We start from the raw sequence: 22,500 nt of genomic DNA, 5'->3' as shown, positions 1-22,500 counted from the left end.
TAACACTGATGTTCATCTAACTCAGCGCCACCGGGCACTGCTGTGTTGCCAGTGTTGTTTACACATCAGTGTCACTGTTCAGTTTAGTGTGGACGGTCACCCAAAAATACACAACTGAGATCAGTTCTGTGGTCTGAAACTAGTTGCAGAGACTAACTACACACCTATGAGGTGGAACTAAACAGTAGACAGGTGTTTCTCATAATGATTAATCTAGTTTCTTATAAATACTAGACAAGTGTTTCTGAGATTAACTAGTCTAGTTTCCTATAAATATTAGACAAGTGTTTCTTATAATGACTAGTCTAGTTTCTTATAAATACTAGATGGGTGTTTCTTTTAATGACTAGTCTAGTTTCTTATAAATACTAGACAGGTGTTTCTTATAATGACTTGTCTAGTTTCTTATAAACACCAGACAGGTGTTTCTGAGAATAACTAGTCTAGTTTCCTATAAATATTAGACAGGTGTTTCTTATAATGAGTAGTCTAGTTTCTTATAAATACTAGACAGGTGTTTCTTATAATGAGTAGTCTAGTTTCTTATAAATACTAGACAGGTGTTTCTTATAATGAGTAGTCTAGTTTCTTATAAATACTAGACAGGTGTTTCTGGAAAATAACTAGTCTAGTTTCCTATAAATATTAAGACAGGTGTTTCTTATAATGACTAGTCTAGTTTCTTATAAATACTAGACAGGTGTTTCTTATAATGAGTAGTCTAATTTCTTATAAATATTAGACAGGTGTTTCTTATAATGACTTGTTTAGTTTCTTGTAAATACTAGACAGGTGTTTCTTATAATGACTAGTTTCTTATAAATACTAGACAGGTGTTTCTTAGAATGACTTGTCTGGTTTCTTATGAATACTAGACAGGTGTTTCTTATAATGAGTAGTCTAATTTCTTTTAAATATTAGACAGGTGTTTCTTAGAATGACTAGTCCAGTTTCTTATAAATACTAGACAGGTGTTTCTTAGAATGACTAGTCTAGTTTCTTATAAATACTAGACAGGTGTTTCTTGTAATGTAACTTGTAAGTGTATAAAATCTCAGCATTTGTTATCTCTCAGTGGCCCCAGTAACAGGGTTACACACTCACACATACACACACACAAATATATACACACTTGACAACTATTTTTGCTTATTGTAGACAGATATTCAATTTTTTCAATTATGTTGAGTTTTCCATTAGGTGACGAAATGAAATAAAACAAAATGAAAATTTCAGTATATTTTGGGCTCCTGGTCATTATCCTCACATATACCCGTATCACCAGGTACATTTTATGAGACTTGAACATTTCAACAAAATATTGGAATTGCCAAAAGATATTAGCTATCTGTTATCATCATGTTGTTATCAACCTTAATCTAAGTCAAGGAATTGTTGGTCATGCTGTGACTTTCAGTAATTTGTGTTTACACTGACTAAATCAAATGTGAACAATTTACAGCTGAATGCTGTTACAACATGACAGGTATGGTGTATCTACATGACCGGTATGGTATAACTACCAGACAGGTATGGTGTAACTACATGACAGGTATGCTGTTACTACATGACAGGTATGGTATATCTACATGACCGGTATGGTATAACTACCAGACAGGTATGGTGTAACTACATGACAGGTATGCTGTTACTACATGACAGGTATGGTGTATCTACATGACCGGTATGGTGTAACTACCTGACAAGTATGCTGTTACTACATGACCGGTATGGTGTAACTACATGACAGGTATGCTGTTACTACCTGACAGGTATGGTGTTACTACATGACAGGTATGGTGTAACTACATGACAGGTAAGCTGTTACTACATGACCGGTATGGTGTAACTACATGACAGGTATGCTGTTACTACATGACCGGTATGGTGTAACTACATGACAGGTATGCTGTTACTACCTGACAGGTATGGTGTTACTACATGACAGGTATGGTGTAACTACATGACAGGTAAGCTGTTACTACATGACCGGTATGGTGTAACTACATGACAGGTATGCTGTTACTACATGACCGGTATGGTGTAACTACATGACAGGTATGCTGTTACTACCTGACAGGTATGCCGATGCTGTTACTACACAATTAACTTAAAGTCTTTAGGCCATACTGCTTTTCCTAGAAGCAGGTGACATCTCTGCTATCTGTCCATGCAAACACTTGTTTATTACTAATTGCACATTTGGTGTATGTTTATAATCAAAAACAGTACAATGCACTGTAATATTTCTCATATTGTAGGCTAACAGAAAGACTGCCCTCATGTTAGATTTGATCCCACAGTCAAAAAATACCAATAAACCCTCTCCTGGAAGTTGGGATACTATCCTTTTTTCACTCTTCTATGAATATATCTTCATCCCAGCATTCCTCATTCTGTTAAGATTTTCACTCTTTCTTGCCATTCCATGTTTTAATGTTTCACTCTCTTTCTCTATCTCGCTCTTTCTCTCTTCTCTCTCTCTCTCTCTCTCTCTCTCTCTTTCTCACTCCTGCTTTCTCTTAGATGCACATGGAAAAACACACACCCCAAAACACACTGTGTACATAGACATTCATCTCCGCAGTCTCCCTCGGAGTCTTCTTGCTCCTCTGCCTGTCCTCCTTGCTGCTTTGGCCCTCTCTGGCAGAGAGCGGAGAGTTACAGCAGCCTGGCTAGACCAGTACTCTAGATCCTGCAGTACCTGGAGGATCCACTTCTTCAATGCAAATGATCCATTGTCCATTGAATCTGGCACCTAATACACACACATCCACACCCACACAAACACACACACGAATGTATGTTTACACACACACACACACACACACACACACACACACACGCACACACACAACCTTAAAAGGCAAGGTCTACAATTTAAAATATATATGTTTAAATTATGAGTAAAGCATGTACTGACTTTGCATACACATACATACATATCAGACTAACAAGTATCAGCAAATTATGAAGGTAACTTCATAATGTAATTATAAATAATATATTTTTAGTTATATAGAATATAAATAGTTAGAATATAGTTGAGACTTTATGGTTATTATAGAAAACGTATAGTTAAATAATATACAGTTGTTGTTTTTCAGTTAGAGATTCTAGAATTATTACATTTAAAGACTATAGGTCATTTTATCCTGTACATTATATGTTAACTGTCCTTTCAACGTTATTTTATTACATGTACCTTATCAAGTAAACTTGAATATTTTCTATTTAATTCAAATTGATACTGTGGATTCAAAACAAAAAGTGCACCCAGGTAGCAGGTTTCCCACCACATGGCCACACATGTAAAACGCTGTGTCTCCTACGCTCAGGCATTACAACACCCACAACATCGCCACCATATCACTGCTTTACTGAGAACGTCTCTACTCCCAAACGGTACTTGGACAGTTGTGGCACAGTGGTCATAGACAGGGGTCAGGGGTGAAAGAGTAAAAGGTGACAAACTGATCATATAGGTGATACGCTGTAATAGTCAACCTATAAAAGCCACCTATAAGAAATGGCATCTCTATTAATACAGCTGGTGAACTAATATTTCTGTTCATACGCAGCACTGATGTTATTCATCGGTCTATAGTTCCAGCAGGACTACACACAAATCTCACATCTTTAGTCCCTTTGCTTTAATGTATTTTTCACAAGGGTTCTGTGGCTAGCTGCAGACATTTACTAATAGATTTGTAAAGTCATTTTTAAGGTTGTCTTTTATATTTAGTTATAAATAAACTTGATATAAGAGTTAAAATTCTAGATGTTATAATTCAAGTGCTTTTTATGTTTACGATGGTTTAATGGGGTGAGGAAAGAAGCACACGAAGCAATTTATATACAGCAATCCAATCAAAACCAGACTGAAAATAAAGTACCACAAATTAGAAATTAAAATACTTATAGCATTATAGTATTATACTACCTATTGTATTATATGAATTATAAATTGTATTATAATACGTATAACACTATAGATAGTATATTTTAACGTTTACCAATATTGTTATTGCATTTCGCAAACTAAGTTATATGAAGTTTCACACTGGAAGCATTAAGAAGGATCACCAACAACTGAACATACACTTACCGCAGCGACGTTGGCTGCACATGTCTTGCCGTCCACTAGGAGGCGCTCTGTGCTGATCAACAGGTGCCCCAGTCGCCCTTGCACAGTTCTACGCTGCGTTTTGTACTCGTCCTCCTCCACATCGGAAAACTCCGCGTCCTCGCGTCTTATGACTTCCTCCAGCAGGCGGAGACATTCCCCGAGAGCTGCGTGCAGGAAGCCGATCTTCTCAGCCGTGGAGAGTTGGGCAGTTAGAGGAGGGATGACAACCAGCTGCGCTCTGGATTCGGGATCGGATGGGAAAGATTCACGTTCCGCCTGCCAAAGAAGTGAGGAAATAAGGTAAGGTCGACAGATGAATAACTATATAGAAAAACATGGTTCAGAGTGCACAAGAATTTTAAAAAATACATCAGTTGTAGATTATAAAGTTGTTTGACAGACAAAAATCATAAATAACCTTCATCCTTAAAAAAAAGAAAGAATTAATATAAATAATATATTATAAATATTATAAATAAATAAACTGCCTTGTGTCTGCGGTTTCAGTAGCTTATACTCCAAGACATCTACCCACAATCCCTGGCCCCCCAGCATGCATGAGACAAACCCAAGCGCAGCTCTGCCTGCTTCTGTGATGCCCCTATGACTCAAACATGCATGCAGCCTATCACAACCTCCTGGACTCAGAACCAGGCCTCACTGTGAAGTAGCGCTCACGGTATGTCGTGTACGGTTTGTCCTGCATTAAAGGGAGAGATTCAGGTCCAGACAGCTGGATATGATGTGCTGGATGAAGGAACGCGCTAAACAATGCACATCTCCTGCCAGACTGAGAATGAAATTCTGCTTTAAATTCTGCTTTAAATTCTGCTTTAAATCTTTATATCGGCATTAACACCTGCTACAACTCTACATGTCACTGACAGCTGTCAAATGAACACCACTTGTTATTAAGTAATTCAAGATTTAGTGATTATTAAGTGTTATTAAGTCATTTAAAATTTAGAGTCCATCCAGCTATGATCTTTGTGATACGATGCTTTTGGGCAACCCAGTCTAGTACACAGCCTTTAAGCTAAGCCTGGACTTCTTGGCTTACTATTACTGTTAATAATAACTATTCTTGTAATTATACACTAATACAACAAATAACTTACCATCAATGTTAAAATCAGTGTTATAATCATTGCAAAATAGGTAGTATCCCAAATCATTAGAGAGGAGGGATTTTTAGCTGCCCTTTCATGCACAATAAAATTAAAATGCTAATCATAATATGTCGGTCTTTAATAAAAAATTAAATAAAAACAAAATAGTTCCTGTTGCTCTGGAAAGACATTTACATTTACATTTTCATTTACGGCATTTAGCAGACGCTCTTATCCAGAGCGATTTACAAGAGTGCTTTGTCATTTATTCATAGAATACATCCCAGTACAGTAGGTTAGAGTCCAATATACCAATGAACTAGAATACTGTAGAAATACAGAGATCAATACTGATACCTAGAAGTACAAAATACATAAGGTCTCTCAAACAATAAACAGTGAAATAAACAATAAGTGCTAGAGTTTGTTAAACAACATCAGTGTAATAAACAACACCCTACAATAAGTACTAATTTAGTCAGTCAATATGGGAGCAGGGTCAGTTGTCATTCAGACTAGCCTAGGCTGCACATGTGCACTACCAGCTGGCGAGATCTTCATGATTATGGGAACGTGAGGAAACATGGCACAGGATAAGTCACTGATTAAGAATTTAGAGTCTTAGGATCAGGGGCTTGGTTACACACAGAGGCGCCAGCTCTCTAGTTTAGGAACTGTTTGCTTCAAAAACAAGTACTTCACACTTTATAGCCTAATGATGTACATGTTGGTAGCACGGAGTGGAGAAATACTTTAACTTTGTCTTCATTATTATAAAATTTGAGGTGTCCATAACTCCATAACACAGACACAACGAGTGGAATATCTAAACATTGCTTTCTACTAAGTTATGCACGGAGCAAACCTTTAGTTTTGGGCCCATATCTCTTCCAGAGAGGAAAACGCAGCCTGCCCTACATTCCAAACCGCTCCCTCGCTCGTGGCTTCCTTGGTACTGAAGACCAACTCGTCTGATGTTTTGGCCTTTAGCGAAAAGGAGAATAACCGGGAGGGTGGTCTTGGCAGGTACGCAGCTGGTGACATAACACCAAGACATTCAAAGAGTCTGCATTAACGCAAAACCACTGCACGCGCAAGCTTGGTCAGAAATATCCTCAGACTTGAGCTACTTATTCTCCTCGTGATCGGCCGGTCTGTACACCTGCAAATCTTCTCCAGTACAGTGCACACTCCTCGCCTGTTTTTGGTCACTTGGGTTACTTACGTATAACTCCAAAAGACGAGCGCACTCCTGCTGTAGAAGTCCAGCCAGGGCGGCGGCTCTCTCGCTCTGGCGCCCGGACCGCTGTCTCCCGTTAGTGCTTACGCCGGCCATTTATTTCTACAGCGTCTAAAATAATGAAAAGAGCGCGTCAACCCGTTTGAGTGAGGGTTATTGTTTCAGAGACACGGTTAACCATCTCACCTACGCTGGCGACCTGCACTGAACCACGACCCTCGGTACCGCCGGACTTTAAACAGTGCGCTAATTCACACAGGACTCGAGTTCTCCGGACGTGCCCGGTGCCACTACCTAGCTGAGACACTCCACCCCTCTGAAAGGGAGCCTCGGAGCATTTAAAGAGACGCGTGCCGGGGCGGAGACTTACCAGGAATTGCAGTAAACTTTCCTCCAGCATGCACTCATTTCAAACGCACAAATTCCAGTACGTGCCTGAACATACAGCAGTAGTCCGGAAAAGTGAGCAGCTCTTGTGAGTGGTCGGCTGCATGGTTCTGTGTCACTAACGGTTTTTGTGCATTGTTGCAATTCAATGAACTTGACTCAGCTTGTCTCCGTAAATGCAATAAAACTTAATCAAAACGAGAAACCCCTGTTAGAAGGAGACGTGGCTGCACTGAAAACCTTTGCAACACCTCACAGCCCAGCGAGTATCATGCCACCGCTCGAGCATTTAAACCTGCAGGCGTGCGGCTAAAGCGTACCGTCGTCACGCATTGCCCAAATTCCAGCACGTACCGATGGCTCGCGAGCTCGTCTACGCAACCGAATGGACGTGCGCAGTGCCGTACCGAGCCTCGCGGCGGCGCACGCGCTCCTGCTACGCCTCTGAGCAGCAGACGAGAAGCGCGCGCGCTTCCTGCTAAACCGACGTCCAGCTCGGCGCGAGTGCGTTAGTCAGTGCAAACCCGCGACCCCGCGACCCTTTTTCCGACTAGCAGCGACGCGAAAGCAAACGAATTCGCGTGCGCTCCAGCTAGTCCGCGAGCTGAACCGGCGGGCATGGACGCGCTCGTGGGCTACGGTGTCTCGTCCGACTCAGAGGCTGAAGGAGACGGAGTTGGCCCAGCCGGACCGTGAGTAGCGCAGAGAGTCAACCACCGAGCGCTCCATCAGCGTTCCCGGTACTGAGATACTGACCCGGCATGACTGTAATAATAGCAACTACGACAAACGGGTCGGGGTCTATCATGGTAATGAAGTGTGCAGGCAGATAACAGCAATGTATCATTAACTAGACGAAACCTCTGTACGAAAGCTGGCCACTAGCAAGCCAAGCGCTTTTGAAGGACACTTGTTTTTAAATTTTACTGCCATGTGTAATTACATATTTAACCTCCACAGGGCGGAGAAAGATGTGAACGACGAAGACGAGGGGAAACTTAGAAACTTTCTGCTCGAGTCAGGCTCAGCTTCCAGTGAGGCCAGCTCCGAGTCTGAGCGGGAAGAAGAGCAGGACGATGCGCCTGATCCTTGTTGCATGGCGAACATGCACTCGTCCCCAACGTCTCTGCTACATCCTCCCCTCCAGGCTGAGAGTCCCAAACTGCCCCCTCCTCCCCTGGAAGCGCTAGGCCCAGGGGGGCTGCCCGCCGGGAGCAGCGTGTTTGCAAATCCCTTTAAGCAGAAAGCAGAGGAGAGACTGAATGTGCTGTGCAAGCACGTCCCACTTACACTACAGGCCCGGCCCATCCAGATAGGTGGGAAGAGGATGTGCATGGCGTACAGGAAAGATGGCCGTTGTCGATTCGGAAGCCGATGCAAGTTTGCCCACGACAGCGATCTACAGAGCACCACAGGCCTCACAGACGAGCCTGCCGTGCCTGAGGACCACACTGACTCGGGGGTCGCCGTCTCAGAGGGAGACAGGGAGGAGGAAGAGAATCACAGGAGGAAGAAGCAGAGGGTGGGCCTCAGCGATAGCCTCGTACCCCCAAAACGAGCACTGAGGCAGTACACCATGCAGAGAGATCGAACCTTACACTCCTAGTGCCTGGAATGCTGGATTTTCAGTGTTTCTGCAATTGAAAAAATTCTATGCTAGAATCATAATAAATCATATTAGTCATAACTGTCCTGTTACCGTTATATGGACATTCTAAAGAAAGCACAACTATTCATTAAAGGGTTAACCAAAAATGCTATCCTTTATCCCTTACACAGACAGACAGAGACTGAAAAAGGAGTGTAGTAATGTTTATTGAATTGGTTTAGCACGACTGAAAGACTTACCAAATGACTAACTTCTTAAAATGCGTCACAGGCAGTGTTTTGTTACGGCATTTCTCTAGCTCTGGTTTAGCCTGGTGAATGTTAATCAAGGCGACATGACCTCTGGGCTCGGTTTTCATTCCTAATGTACTTCCGTTGGCTACAGGTGTCGCGTTTCTACTTTCTGTGCACGGTCATGTGGTAAGAAGCGACTCAACCTCTGTGTTCTGGTTGCGGTAGTCTCTCCCCAAACTCCTGTGGCAGGATTCCTTGCTTAAATGTTTCACACGAGGTAAATCTATAAACAACAAGGCATCATTACTCATGACCTTTAGTTTTGGCAAACGGCTGCGTTCCCCTCCGTTCGTTTTAGCTACTGAACGACAAAAGTACTTAACACCAGCTTCTGAATGCAGTTGAGTCAAATGCCAAGACTGAGCTCTACCTTTTATGCTTTGGGATAGTCTAGGACTTCACCATGCATTATGTAAAGAGAGAAACCTTGCTTCAATAAATACCCCCCCCCCCCCCCACCCCAGAATGGTTAACTATAAAAGGAAAAAACTAAGCTGCTATCACAGGTGTGTTGAGAATATGGGTGCAGTGTTTAGATATAAAAAAAAGCAAATAAAGTGGTGAAAACAGATTACAAAAAACTCAAAACACTGACACATGAAAATCAAAAAAAGTAATATTTGGAGAGGACTAAAACTTTATGTACAAAACGTAACAACAACAACTTAAAACAAACTTTCCCTGATACATATACTTCTATAAACCTACCAAAAGGTAATATGAATACATATAATAGATTTATGATCCTATATATTTAACTTTGTAGGAGGTACAGTGAGGAGGCTGTAATACAGTAGGCAGTCTCCTCACCTTCCTGTGTAATTAGGTGAATTTCACAAAAATTGCTACATCAGTCCATGCTGGATCGGCCCGTCTGAGCTGTCTGTCATAAGCTGCCCCTCACCGCCTCCAGTTGCTTCCCAAACCCCTCCCACATTTCCATTCTCGGCAGGGCCGCTGCCCTCCCAGATGGCTCCGCCCTCTCCCGCCTGGCGAGAAGCAGCAGAAGATTGCTGGGAGGGAGATGAGGATGAAGGTGGCGGCTCAGCACTGAAACCCAGAGAACTTCTGCAGTCAGAAGAGGCCTCAGACAGGGTGTGGGCGAGAAGGGGCCCTGCGGGGGCGGAGCCGGGGTTGTGGGGGTGGGCTAAGGTCTGGCTCTGCTGGGGCGGGGCACCGTGCAGGGGTAACTGCGGGGCGACGGAGAGCAGAGGCAACTGATGCATGGGCTGCTGTTGCTGGGCAACCGACGTAAAGGTCATATGGAGAATGTGAGACTGCGAGGCGTACGACTGCACAGGTAAAGGCTGCACCAGCGCGGCCTGAGACGCCACCGTGGCCGACGACTGCAGAGGCAGCGCCTGGATCTGCGCCGTCTGCTGCTGTTGGTGGGAGATGGGAGCTGACGGAAGCAGGCACTGCAGCGGCACCGCCTGCAGGGTGTGGGTGGAGGTGGGGCGCGATGACGCAGCCCCTTCCTCCACCTCTGCCGCGGGCAGTGCCAGGGTGACGGGCACCCGCATGCCGTGGAGGGAGTGGTCCTGTTCGACCACCATCACGGGCCCCATGTGGGTGACCGCACCAGGGCCGACAGGGGCCAGAGAGCCCACCTGACTCACTGCCACCTGCACGTCGGCGGCCACCTGCTCAGTCCGCCCAGGTCCAGCGGACGCCTCCAGCAAGGCCCCCGGTGTGGTGATGAGGGCACCAGCGTTTGCTGCTAGGGCTTCGGCGATCAGGACCTCAGGGTGGCTCTTGGCCTTGTGGGCCACCACGCTGTCCTTCTTCTCAAACTTCTTGCCACAAATGCTGCAGGAGAACTGGTAGGAGGCGTCGGCGTCGTGCTTCTTCATGTGCCAGTTCAGAGAGGCTTTCTGGCGGCAGGTGAAGCCGCAAATCTCACACCTGCACCATGCAGAGGCAGGGGCAGAGAGAGAGAGAGAGAGAGAGAGAGAGAGAGAGAGAGAGAGAGAGAGAGAGAGAAGGGTAAGGCGGAAGTGAGAGTAGGAACACAGAGGGGTCATGTCAGTGAGGTTCTTTTTTTCCTCTGTGAACTTGGAAATAGCAGAAAAAAAAATTTCTTTTCAAAACATAGCATAACAGTAATATAGTTAATGCAACAATGAAACTGGTACATCACAAAAGTGTGTCACTTCCACAGGACTCGTTTTTTTGGGTAAAAATGTCACTGTAGGTTTCGTGTGAGCGTGTGTGATTTGAGCAGGAGGTTCACTCACTGTAGAGGTTTCTCTCCCGTGTGGATCATGCGATGCACAGCCAGGTTGTGTGAGCTTTTGAACGCTCGTGCACAGAATTCACAGATGTAGTCCCTCTGATCTGCAGCACACAGAGAGACACGTCCACCATGAACACAGCAACATCGTGGTGGGTGTTGCTCTAACACGCGGCCACAGAGCGACACGCCCACCACAAACACAACGTTCTGAGGCTCCTGAATGGATCTGACTGTTAGTAAGTGAGAGGGTGTATTGGTTTTGTACCTGTATGGTGCTTGGCGTGGCGTAGTAACTGTTTCTGAAGCCGGAAAAGTCTTCCACAGCTGGGGTGAGGACACACATACTTCTTCTTCATTAAGTGCTGGTATTTAATGTGATGCTGTGTGTGAGAGAGGACAAAATTAGTTTGAGAGGACTTTCTGGGAAGATGATGTCGGCAAACTCTTAAAGGTACTTTCAGTTTCCTGTACACTTAAGAAGAAAGGTTTGGTATTTCTGAAATAAATATGTATTTTATATATTTTAAATGTTATATTGACATGCTGTTGGTCACCTCATACTCATTATGGTGACTGAGGCTGTATTAACTATATAGTACCTGCACTCCCCAGGAGGCTAGACTGGGCTCCTCGTGTAAGATTTAACAATCAAGATTATAGATTATTTTAATATGAAATGCTCTGAAAAATGAGTTTCAGCACATCTGTGCATACTGGATACAAACATTTTAGCTTGAGTAAACAAGTTAAAGAAAAGCCTCTGAAGTAAGGGCTTACGTAGTGAAGCTCCCTACATGTGCCGTTGCTACATAACCACAAAGTGGAAACAAGGTAATGAGCGCTTTAATCACAAAAACTGTACTGCTGATCTTATAATTATATGAAACAATTCGCAAGCTTTTGTTTGACTTGTTTGTAAACCCTCAGACTGCCAGCAAAACCAGGGCTGTTTCTCCAGCCTCATGGGAAGAGCTCGTCTCTTTAATGACTAAACCAGCCTTAATCATTCTGTCATTTTTCATCATTAAACAGTCCCAGTGTGTCCAAAACACCCATTCATTTAACCAATACTAAACATTTCCATTAAAACTCCTGTTGGGCTGAATTTTGTTCGATTGCCTGCGTTTTTGTGCGCAACGTGATTGCCCAGAGCAGTAGCTATAAAGAAACGAAGCCTGAAAAGTGAAGGGCAACCCAGCTGCAATTAAACCTCCTATGATTACACCGCCCTCAAACGGTAAAAAGGAGAGCACGCAATTTTACGGCGCAAACCGGTTTTCCCACCACCCGACTCTCCTGCGACAATCCTCAGCCGGATCCGAACTCCAGAGACCACGTGTTTCTTAACCAGCGCACGGAAGGCTTTGGAAAGCGAACCTGTAGGTAGCGAGGATGTGCCAGAACTGTCCCGCAGCCCTCCATCTCGCAACGGACATACTGCACTGGCGGCTTCTTTCTGTACGGGACATCGGTGCGTTCGCGCCGCCCCCCCGGCACCGGAGGGAGGAAGCACATCCCGACACAATGTGGGTCAGCATGCGCACTTGGTTATGCCATGTCAGTTACCAACACGAGCGTTTTACTGTGTGAGGCTGCTGCGCCGTCCAGCGCGGGCGGGTTTACCTTCGCTTTGGAAGACGAGGGCTTTTGTCGTCCTTCCGTCGCCGGCCTCTCCTGGAGGAATGGAGAAAGACGACCACGCGTGTAAAGAAACGAGCCAGTACAGCAGGAAGCGTAAACAAATGAAAACAATGAGTAAAAAGCAAAGAAAAAGAAAAAGGGGGGAAAATAAAAGCATCGGCGTAAGCATAAAACGAGACAGCGAGCATGAACCTGAGCGTTCAGCCGTGTGAAGTCGAGGTCACTCAAACGGTAGGAGCAAAGCCTACGCCAGCCACCAGTTCTGCACGCTATACATAATCAACCCATTTTTAAAACAGGAAGAAAGGAAGTGGGCTTACTTCAGATCAGCCGTCTGACCAATTAGTTAAAATATGCTTGTGCACATAAATTTGTGGTTACTGGGGCCTCTTTTCAAATGAAACCCATCACATTTATCTCTTTACACCAGGAATCCCAGATGGCTTTTTGTCTGTATCTTTCAGCAAGCTGTGTTTGTTTTGGTGCAATATCTCATCCCACGCAGCGTTACGACAAGTGAGCTCAGTAATGTTTAAGTGTCTCACACACACACACCCCTTACAGAACTGAGTAGCTGTAGACGTGCAAATAGCAGTCCCGACCACACACTAACGAAACATTAGCCAAAAATTTCAAAGTCATAAGTAATGAACAACGAATGATAAATGACAGCTACAAGGACAAAGCAGGTACTGGACAAACGAGGTCAAGCCAACTGCTCCTTAATGACTAGTGAGTCTTTCTCCATAATTCATAATAACTCAGAACGACTAAAGCCATTTTTAGCCGAGCTTTAGTCAAACCTGTTAAACTTTGATGCAGGGTACGAAGGATCGGCTCTCTTACACAGTGTATCAAAAACCTGCGAAATATCTTCGACAAACTCAATGTCTTATTAGTACTTCATTAAAGTATTACTTCATTTACCAGAGTAATTGTGGATTTGAGATGTTTAGAGTCACAGGCACATACAAAACTGAGCATTTACTTCACCTCTGACGTCGTTTTCTTTTTTCTAGCCAATTGAGGGTTACTCTGTCAAGTTTGTGTTGTTACTTCTTTATTCGACCATCCATCACTGTTCCCTCATCAGCTCGGAAGTACAAAGTTTGGTGCTGCTGTGTGCCAAATTATATTAGGTCTCTTTACACTTGTATGTTAACCTCTGAGTGCTGACATTTCACACAGTGGGTGTCCTTTACTGTGGTGTGCCTATTTCTATTTTGGATAGAAATTGCTCAAGTTCAACAAATTATTGATTAATGATGTTGACATTTTAAAATCAACCATTACTAACCAAATGACTAATTCAAATGAAGTTACTCACTTCCTAGGAGGCTCCGCCCCCTCTCCAAACTCCACCTTCACGTCAAGGCCCTCCCCTCCTTCTGTCTTCACCTCTGCCTCCCTCATCCTCTCCTTCTCTCCTACTCCTACTTTCTCCTTCTTCTCCCGCGGCCTGGGCGGGGCTCTGCGTCTTGGCTTTGGAGCGTCCCTGGTCCAATGAGAAAAAGTTGTATTATCATTTTGAATATTCATGCATAACAAAATGGACATATGAACTCTCATGTGGGTCCTCGCTCCTTACACTGTGGCACGAGCAAGCATGCACAGACCCACAGTCATACCATCACAAGCACACCCACACCCACCCACCCACACACAACCTTTCAGATTTGGGATCATAGCTCTGATCGTTCAGGTCATCTCTAAAGGGCTCGTCTTCATCACTAGTGACAACGTCCTCGTCGTCACTATAACACAGACAACAAAATCAGTAATAAATCAGCCCACTAAACCTGTCACATGCAGTATATACCACAGTCACAGTGAAACTGCAGCAAAGCCCTGCAAGCAATCATGTCAGCACATGTGAATACCCAATACTACAGCACAGCACACTAAGATACCAGCTGGTTTAATCTGATATTTTTTCTCAGCTTCTCACACTTTTAGACCATTTTAAAAACTCTAAAAAAGGAGATATGAACTCCAGAGAGAAAACAGTCAAAATAGTAAGATATAATGCTAATTCATAAATTTACCCACTGGAACATCTGCATCTGCCTACTTAATAAATGGGAACATTTTCAAACTTGAAGCATCGCTACAACAATGGCAAACTAGCACCACCTGCTGGCCAAAATCTCCACCAGGGTTCCTGTTAATGCATCCATTATCAACTACATCTAATGACATCAGTGTGTGTGTACGAGACAGCCCAGCAGCGATGTACCTCTGTGACTGGGGTTGGTAGGTTTGGTCTTTTGGGTCGTCCATGAAGGGAGGTTCTTCCTCACCCAGTGGAACATCATCTTCCTCTCGCTCTGACTTTTTCTCACCACTGAAGAAAACCAGCGGACAGAGACACAACCTGTTAGAGTCTTCCTCTCACTACAGAGGACTGGCATGCACACTACTAAAGTACTCAACATGATCAAAAGAGGACACATATTTCTCTCTGCTCATGTCAATTCTGAGTGCCATACATAAAGTGACTGCGAACAGCCTCTTCCTCGGTTAGGCCCGACAGCACACACTCGTGCATATGAGGGCCTTCTGCTCGATCACTTCTGTCCATCTACACTGAATATACCCCAGCTAGGCAATACTGACCTATTTATAAAAATCCAATTTCACAAGTAATAAGATGAATTTAATAAACCTTGACATATAATGAACCACCTCCTGATGTTGCTGGGATAAACAAGCTCTTGCAAACACGTGCACATACTCGCGCACACATACGTTTGCGTGTACACACACCCCTTAGCGATTGCTGACAGGCAGTGCTCCTTAGGCAGATACTTAATACCACATCATAGTATGCTATTAAGAGCTGAGGAACTATGTTGTTACTACAGTATCAGTCCGGTATAAATATTATTATGAGGGACATACACCACCTGGATTTAACTAAGCAAATAGGCAAGAGCCTCCCATTGGATAATTACTGCATGGGTGATTATGTTTCATCTGGCAACAAGTTATTTCACCCTAACTGATGCAGCGAGTAGCTTCTCATTTGCTAAACAACCATGTCGAAAGACACATCCTGTGGTCATGGAAAAGATGTTAATCTGTTTCAGAAGGGTCAAATTATTGGTATGCATCAAGCAGAGAAAACATGTAAGGAGATTGCTGAAACTACTAAAATTGGGTTAAGAGCTGTCCAATGCATTATTAAAAAGTGGAAGGACAGTGGAGAAACATCATCTTCAAGGAAGGAATGTGGTCGGAAAACAATCTTGAATGATTGGTGATCACTTAAATGTGAGGTGAAATCAAATTCTAGGTAAACAACAATAGAACTCAGGGATATGTTTAATAGTGAAAGTAAGAGCATTTCCACTTGCACAATGTGAAGGGAACTCAAGGGATTTGGACTAAACAGCTGTGTAGCCTTAAGAAAACCACTTGTCAGTGAGGCTAACCAGCAAAAATGGCTTCAATTTGATTGGACTCTGGAGCAATGGAAGAAGGTCATGTGGTCTGATGAGTCCAGATTTACCCTGTTCCACAGTGATGGGCCCATCAAGGTAAGAAGAGAGGCATCTGAAGTGATGCACCCATCATGTCTAGTGGCTACCGTACAAGCCTGTGAGGGCAGTGCTCTAATCTGGGGTTGCTGCAGTTGTTTAGGTCTAGGTTCAGCAACATTATGTGCCAAAAAAAAATGATGTCAGCTGAATATACTGAACAACCAGGTTATCCCATCAATGGATTTTTTCTTCCCTGATGGCATGGGCATATTCCAAGATGACAATGCCAGGATTCATCGGGCTCAAATTGTGAAAGAGTGGTTCAGGGAGCATGAGACATCATTTTCACACATGGATTGGCCACCACAGAATCCAGACCTGAACCCCATTGAGAATCTTTGGGATGTGCTGGAGAAGACTTTGCACAGTGGTCCAAATCTCCCATCACCAATACAAGATCTTGGGGAAAGGAAAAATTAATGCAACTCTGGACAGAAATAAATGTTGTGACATTGCAGAAGCTTTTGGAAACGATGCCACAGTGAATGCATACCGTAATCAAAGCTAAAGGCGGTCCAACGAAATATTAGGGTGTGTGACCTTTTTTTGGCCAGGCAGTGTACATAATCTGATGTGTGTGTGTGTGTGTGTGTGCGCGCGAGGTACCCATCACCTTCCTCCTGCCTTCCTCCCAGACACCTTGTCTGCCTCCCCTGCAGAAACGTGACATGAAATTAAAATTGTAATTATTAGACAGGCTTTTAATATTCATACCAGTTGCAGAATCAAGAAAAATGTTTTGGTGTATAACAGTGAGACAATCAATCACATGTCTAATCTGCAAATATCTTAAGAGAAAGACAAAATAAATGTTTTCAAAATTCTTTCAGTTCCAAATACCGTTTACCTTAAGATTGCACGAGCGTAGAACAACTCCGTGATTCCCGTTGCATACAATGCAAACATAGCTGTTCTGCCTTTAACCAAAGGAGTTTTACCCCCTACTGGTTCTTGTTATTTTGTGCGTGTATTTAACAGAACCACAAACATCCAGAGCCTCCCCTCCCCTTAAGTTTGACGGGTGAGCAGACTGAGATGAACAGGACGCGGTCGTACCCAAACCAGCCTCCTCCACCTCTGCTTCGCTCTTGCACACAACCCTGAGCGAGGCTCGCGGAGGTCGCGCTGAAGGAGTCCCGGCGCGGGCGTGCGCGCGCCGTCCACCAGCCGCTGTGGGTGGGAGGGAGGGAGGGAGGGGGGGGGGGGTAGAAGAGTGGCCACGCTCAGGCTCATACGGTTCTACTGCCACACAAACATTTCCGTTACGCATTAGCCAATTAACTTTTACCTCGCGTGCTCGCGCCGCCGTCCTTAATCTCCCCGGACCTGAGAGCGCGAGGAGAGAGAACAGAGTGGTGGGGGCAATTTTAATCATCAGTGCAATTCGATAAACGACAACTTTGTGCATTTTGCACTTTCCAAACATCTCCCGTTAAGAGGAACTGCGTGCGCTCCAGGTGCCAGCGCACTGCGCGACGCTTTAAGACGCGGACCCCCGAGGAGCCTGTGGCCAGCGCCGCTTGCACTTCATTATTATTATTATTATTATTATTATTATTATTATTATTATTATTATCTCGTAATTATTTTGCAGCTACAGACGGTTCTCCGCTCTCCGGTTTAAAACATGCCGCCTACACGCATATGTGGCAAAGCTGTTGACGGGTGCTGGAGCGCCACTTACCCGGCGGCTGGGCCGCCGTCGCTGCCCCTCTCTCTGGCCGGCTCCGCGGTCCTCTTGCGCCGCGGGCAGACCGCCTTCCTCCGGCTCGGCGCCTCTTTGTCCTCGCCGATGTCGCTTTGCCTCCACGCGGGAACGGCCCGTGTCGACCGGTCCCGCAACACTCGCCCGCAACCCGGCGCGCTTGCGGCGGCGCCGTTCGTGTCTGGGGCGCAAGGCACCTCGGTCTTCGGGCGACCGGCCCCCCGGCCTCGTAGTGCCCTCCGCGGCATGGAAGGGGTAGGCCGGGTCGGGGATCTCTGTGAGGCCTTGTCCGGAGCAGGCTCTGCCTCCTCTTTGTAAGCCGACGTTTGCACAATCTGCGGTTCCATCACCGCGTACCGTTTTCTTCAAACTGCGCTTCTTGATGTGGTTAATAATTATAAGCAAACTTGACTTAGACGCTGAGCTGTGGAGATTCCATGAAATATGAACGCTGTTTGCTCGCTAAAGGCCGTGATCCGATTGTCAAACATATTTCACCTAGTCCTCTCGCCCCTGTCGCTAAAAAAAGTAATTCTGATTAATTGAAAACTTAGTTAAGCTTCCTTATTATAAGTATGCAAAATCCATTTTTAAAGCCCCAGACGCTGTTTTAGGTTCTTAAAGCTGTAGTAAACCACGCCAGCGGCACTGCCCAAAACGCCCGCTGTTCAGGCGCCTTTGTTGCGTCTCCTTTAAGCCCAACTACCGCTAAAGGCTCTGGAGCGACACGCAGCGCCGCGGCTGTATGGCTGTATGGCTGCGACAGTTCACCTCGATACTGAAACCTGAGAAAGGGCTTAGAAAATTGTTCTACATTTTTGTAACCATTAAAAATATTTTCTGGACGTAGTTAGGTGTGTTCAACGATTTTAACATTTGTAAGGACCAGAAATATTCATATATAAAAAAATTGTGTGTGTGTGTGTATCTATATATCTATATCTATATCTATCTATCTATCTCTATATATATATATATATATATATATATATATATATATATATATATATATATATATATATATATATATATAGATACACACACACACAAAATAGTAAATTAAACTATTAATTAAAATGCGAGAATGCGATAAATAAAAAAGTATAATAATCTAAACGTACATAACTGAACTGATACATTTCGATATAAATGATTATTTCTGTGTTTTACATACTCTCTATATGGTTCATGTTTAAATATGTTTATTTATTTATTTCCGTAATCATAGATTTCTAAATAAATTTCTTTATTCATATCCTTAACAATCTATCTGTATTTTCATTTCCTTATGATAATATGGGTGCTGTCAATCAAAGCATGTCCTTATTATCACTGGTACACTGATATCACATTCAGATCGGCTGTACATTAAGGACGGGCAATACCACTCATTTTCTTTGAATTCTTCGATTCAAAGCAATACCAAAGCTGGTGTCCACATTCCAATATCAAAACCAAAATCTTGTTTACATAAAAAGAGAACTCTTTATCCTTTCTGCATGCACACACTCACATTTGACCTATGGGTATTTAATAAGAACAGTTCAGTGCTGCAGACTCAGGCTGTAGTGTTCATCAGTTGTGCATATTCTAAATCTTTCATTGTAAAATTCATATTACTACTGACACACTATTAGCATCTGGTTCACACAAAAATGCAAGCCAGTGAATACCCTTATAACCCCACCCTATAAACCACACCCTTTAACCATCCATACACTAATGTTAAACAGTATCTATAGCACACAAAAATATCAACCAATGACTACCTGTTAGCCTCCCCAACCAGATACCCAACTGGAAAATTGCAAAAAATGATCATTAATTAATAACAACATAGTACAGACATAAAAAGGAAAACAATATTAATAAGTGCACGTTCTTGCACTTGAACTAAATGCTTAGTTCTTCCCCTCAATAATATTTCAGGCAATTGTATTCTTTTATTAATCCTAATAAAACCTAGCTTGTTGAAGTACTCCACAGTTATATCTTAGCTATATCTCTGTTTGTGTAGTGCTTAATCTGCAACCTGATGTTGTAGTTTATTCACACGTCCCACATTACTGTTGGAACTCCACTGGGTGAAGTGGAGTTAGGCACCTTGTCATAATACTTGATATATTACATATTACCAACACTATAACCAAGCCCTTCTCAACCGAGTGCTACACAATCACCAAAGAGAGTAATATCCCATTATTAAAATAGACAAGTCTATTATGTCCAGAAGATTTTTTTGGCAGTATATTGCAATTAAGAAGTTAGATTCTGATTCTGTCCAGTCTTGTATTTAAATAATTTGTGGTACTTTGGATTAGATTATAGATACATTTGAACAGAAATTAGTAATCTGTAATGTAACAGACACATTTTAACAGGTAATTGGAAATCTTTGACCGAATACAGATTAAAAAAAAAAAAAGCAACCTTCCCAAACCTAGAGGTAGTTAAGTATTCAGCACTCAAAAGGACAAGTAAAAAAGCAAGTTTAAGACAATATGTTGTATTTTATCAAGAATGCATGTCAGTATTGAAAGGACATTTACAACAAAGTCAAAACACAAATGATACCATGTGATTTGTTCTTTTTATTCATTTTACCCTAAGTGAAACCCATAATCCAGAATGATCCCCAAAACATATTTTAAATAAGTTTCCAAATATGCTTAAAACATCATAGATAAAAGCAGCTTCTCTTAAATTGTGTAGTGCCAGCCCAGTGTCCAAATTAACCAACAGTTTAAAGTACAATTATAAATAAAATATAAATCAATAAAACCAACCATCAGCCCAAGGATATTCAAACATCTGAGATAACCATACAGATGAGTCAGAAGTCATTATCTCAGTAACATAGTGTCCTGCTTAAATTAAAGTCATTTTGTGACAGAGTAAGGAAAGAAAAGACAAGGCCCACTTTTCCTGTCCAGCATTAAAGTTTCCACTGGAAGTCATTCCATATCGGAGTCCATTAATGTAAACAACAAAGTCGTAAGGCACATTCTGGAACAGCCTGGAGGAGGATGGAAGATGCACGAGCCGCCACCCAACATTTTAAATCCTGCCACCTTATTGTTGAACGTTAAGTAGAAAGGTAACTCATCGTCCTGAGTACATTACTAGATGACATGGTCTACTGACTGTTTTAGTGTTAAAAAACACACAACTGCTTCATAACCTGCTGAGGCTTTTCAGAATATTACTAGTTTTAGTCATCTGGACAAAGTCAGTGTATAAGAAAGAAATAAGAAGGCTGTCAGTAAATTGAAATGTCAAAGAACGCCTTTAATCTGAGGAATCCCTATTCTTGAGGTTATTTGCATGTTTAAATGTTGCATTTTCTGTTACAATTTATTACTGATAATCATTAAAACACTTAATGAAGTATGGGCTTATACACAACACACTGAGCAGGTCTGTGGTAACTGGTACATGTAGCCAGAGTGCAGCAGGTGAGGAGAGGCAACATAACGCCCCATATGACAGTTACCTCTCAGAATGAAAAGATGTCTGAGCTGGTGCATGAAGCTGTGATTTGTTTTACGCTGTATGATAAGGTCACTAGACTTGGATTGTCAGTAGTCAACCAAAATTAGTTATTTCTCAAAAAAATGAATTCCCAATATATATATATATATATATATATATATATATATATATATAAAAACACCATCAGACCAGATAAAAATCATAAACTTCGGCAGCTGGTATCTCAAAAACAGATCAGGTCCCTTCTATCCATATTTATTATATATGTTCAGAGCTCTTTTGCGTTCTTAACTGCAGAGGTATGTCCAATAAATATGTGTGCACAAAGTTAAGCCTGTTAAACAGCTTGGAATTGGAATTTCACAATCGCAACATTTACGGTAATCAAACAGGACCCAGACAGAGTGCTTTCCTTCTTTGAACAATAATGTAAAACAGGTTGGACAGCAGTGGATGAGTTTCTAGCAAATGTGGATGAGAGAACTGAACGAAGCCTGAGAGGGCACCCGTTTCCCATACTGCTCCTCTCCATCCTGTTTGAAGATGTTATTCACAAAAGGCAAGCTCACGACATGGAACATAGAGATGACACAACACATGAATGAAGTTCAGAAAGGCCCTGGAATCAAAACTGTAAACCTATTAAGAGTCGTCTAGTTGCACACCTGCATACAGCAACCGTCATCCATGCTGTATGGACTCACACCCCATTATTGCTCTGAAGATTAAAAACTTGAAAGAAATTCACATATACTGGAATCATTGAGCTGGAATCTCCTACTCTCTCTCTCTGTGTATATATGTGTGTGTGTGTGTGTGTGTGTGTGTGTGTGTGTGTGTGTGTGTGCATGCGCACCACTCAAACCCCTTTCTTAGGTCTGAAGTAGAGCTTCTTTGTGAGCATGGAGGCGAAACAGGGCACCTGTTTCTTGCCGATGGCGGCTGGATCACTGCTCATACCCACACTGCGCTGAGACACCTTGCGGTTGATGAGTGTCAGGAGCTCAGTAAACTCCAGCGTGGAACCATACTGTCGCAGAAGCTGACACAAGTCCTGGATGTACCAAGAGCCGTTCACTGTCTCACGGTGGGAGTAAAAACCTGCTCAGGGTGAAAC

At 43.1% G+C, this 22,500-nt stretch overlaps 4 protein-coding genes across 6 annotated transcripts in view; 1 reads left to right on the top strand and 3 right to left on the bottom strand.

The window, feature by feature from the left end:
* cntf (ciliary neurotrophic factor) overlaps positions 1–6,877 on the bottom strand; it is a 7,605-nt gene extending 728 nt beyond the window's left edge. Inside the window, exons 1-4 of one of the 3 annotated variants that reach the window (XR_004776636.1) lie at positions 6,464–6,743; positions 4,109–4,405; positions 2,074–2,758; positions 1–1,919 (exon numbers count right to left, since the gene is read on the bottom strand). The exon at positions 1–1,919 is cut by the window's left edge and continues 728 nt beyond it. Coding sequence is in view for 2 of the 3 variants with exons in the window: in XM_035531303.1 (XP_035387196.1) it covers positions 2,576–2,758; positions 4,109–4,405; positions 6,464–6,574 (591 nt within the window). In the remaining variant the exon portion in view is untranslated. Of the gene's footprint in view, positions 2,759–4,108; positions 4,406–6,103; positions 6,180–6,463; positions 6,744–6,848 lie in introns of those variants that run through there. The other 2 variants (XM_035531303.1, XM_035531304.1) reach the window with 2 other exon arrangements.
* A 437-nt stretch (positions 6,878–7,314) lies between these two features.
* Positions 7,315–8,620, top strand: si:ch211-113e8.11. The gene is made up of 2 exons (XM_026998839.2): positions 7,315–7,557; positions 7,826–8,620. Exons 1-2 carry the CDS (start codon positions 7,484–7,486, stop codon positions 8,469–8,471), a joined length of 720 nt encoding a protein of 239 aa, XP_026854640.2. The 5' UTR covers positions 7,315–7,483; the 3' UTR covers positions 8,472–8,620.
* A 745-nt stretch (positions 8,621–9,365) lies between these two features.
* Positions 9,366–18,800, bottom strand: si:ch211-113e8.10 (E3 ubiquitin-protein ligase ZFP91). Its single transcript, XM_026998837.2, has 12 exons — positions 17,871–18,800; positions 17,475–17,512; positions 17,243–17,356; positions 16,800–16,839; positions 14,881–14,988; positions 14,312–14,398; positions 13,972–14,139; positions 12,627–12,677; positions 12,381–12,459; positions 11,269–11,383; positions 11,005–11,104; positions 9,366–10,672 (listed from the first exon to the last, which is right to left on the bottom strand). The coding sequence occupies exons 1-12, from the start codon at positions 18,236–18,238 to the stop codon at positions 9,613–9,615; spliced, it is 2,328 nt and encodes a 775-aa protein (XP_026854638.2). The 5' UTR covers positions 18,239–18,800; the 3' UTR covers positions 9,366–9,612.
* A 2,751-nt stretch (positions 18,801–21,551) lies between these two features.
* Positions 21,552–22,500, bottom strand: part of LOC113570456 (caspase-6) — a 4,326-nt gene continuing 3,377 nt past the window's right edge. Inside the window, exon 8 of the mRNA XM_026998861.2 lies at positions 21,552–22,484. Coding sequence (XP_026854662.2) covers positions 22,243–22,484 — 242 coding nt within the window. The 3' untranslated portion in view covers positions 21,552–22,242. The remainder of the gene's footprint in view (positions 22,485–22,500) is intronic.

Source organism: Electrophorus electricus, chromosome 11, assembly GCF_013358815.1.
Source record: "Electrophorus electricus isolate fEleEle1 chromosome 11, fEleEle1.pri, whole genome shotgun sequence".
Classification (NCBI taxonomy): Eukaryota; Metazoa; Chordata; class Actinopteri; order Gymnotiformes; family Gymnotidae; genus Electrophorus; species Electrophorus electricus.
This window is presented reverse-complemented; position numbering and strand designations above follow the sequence as displayed.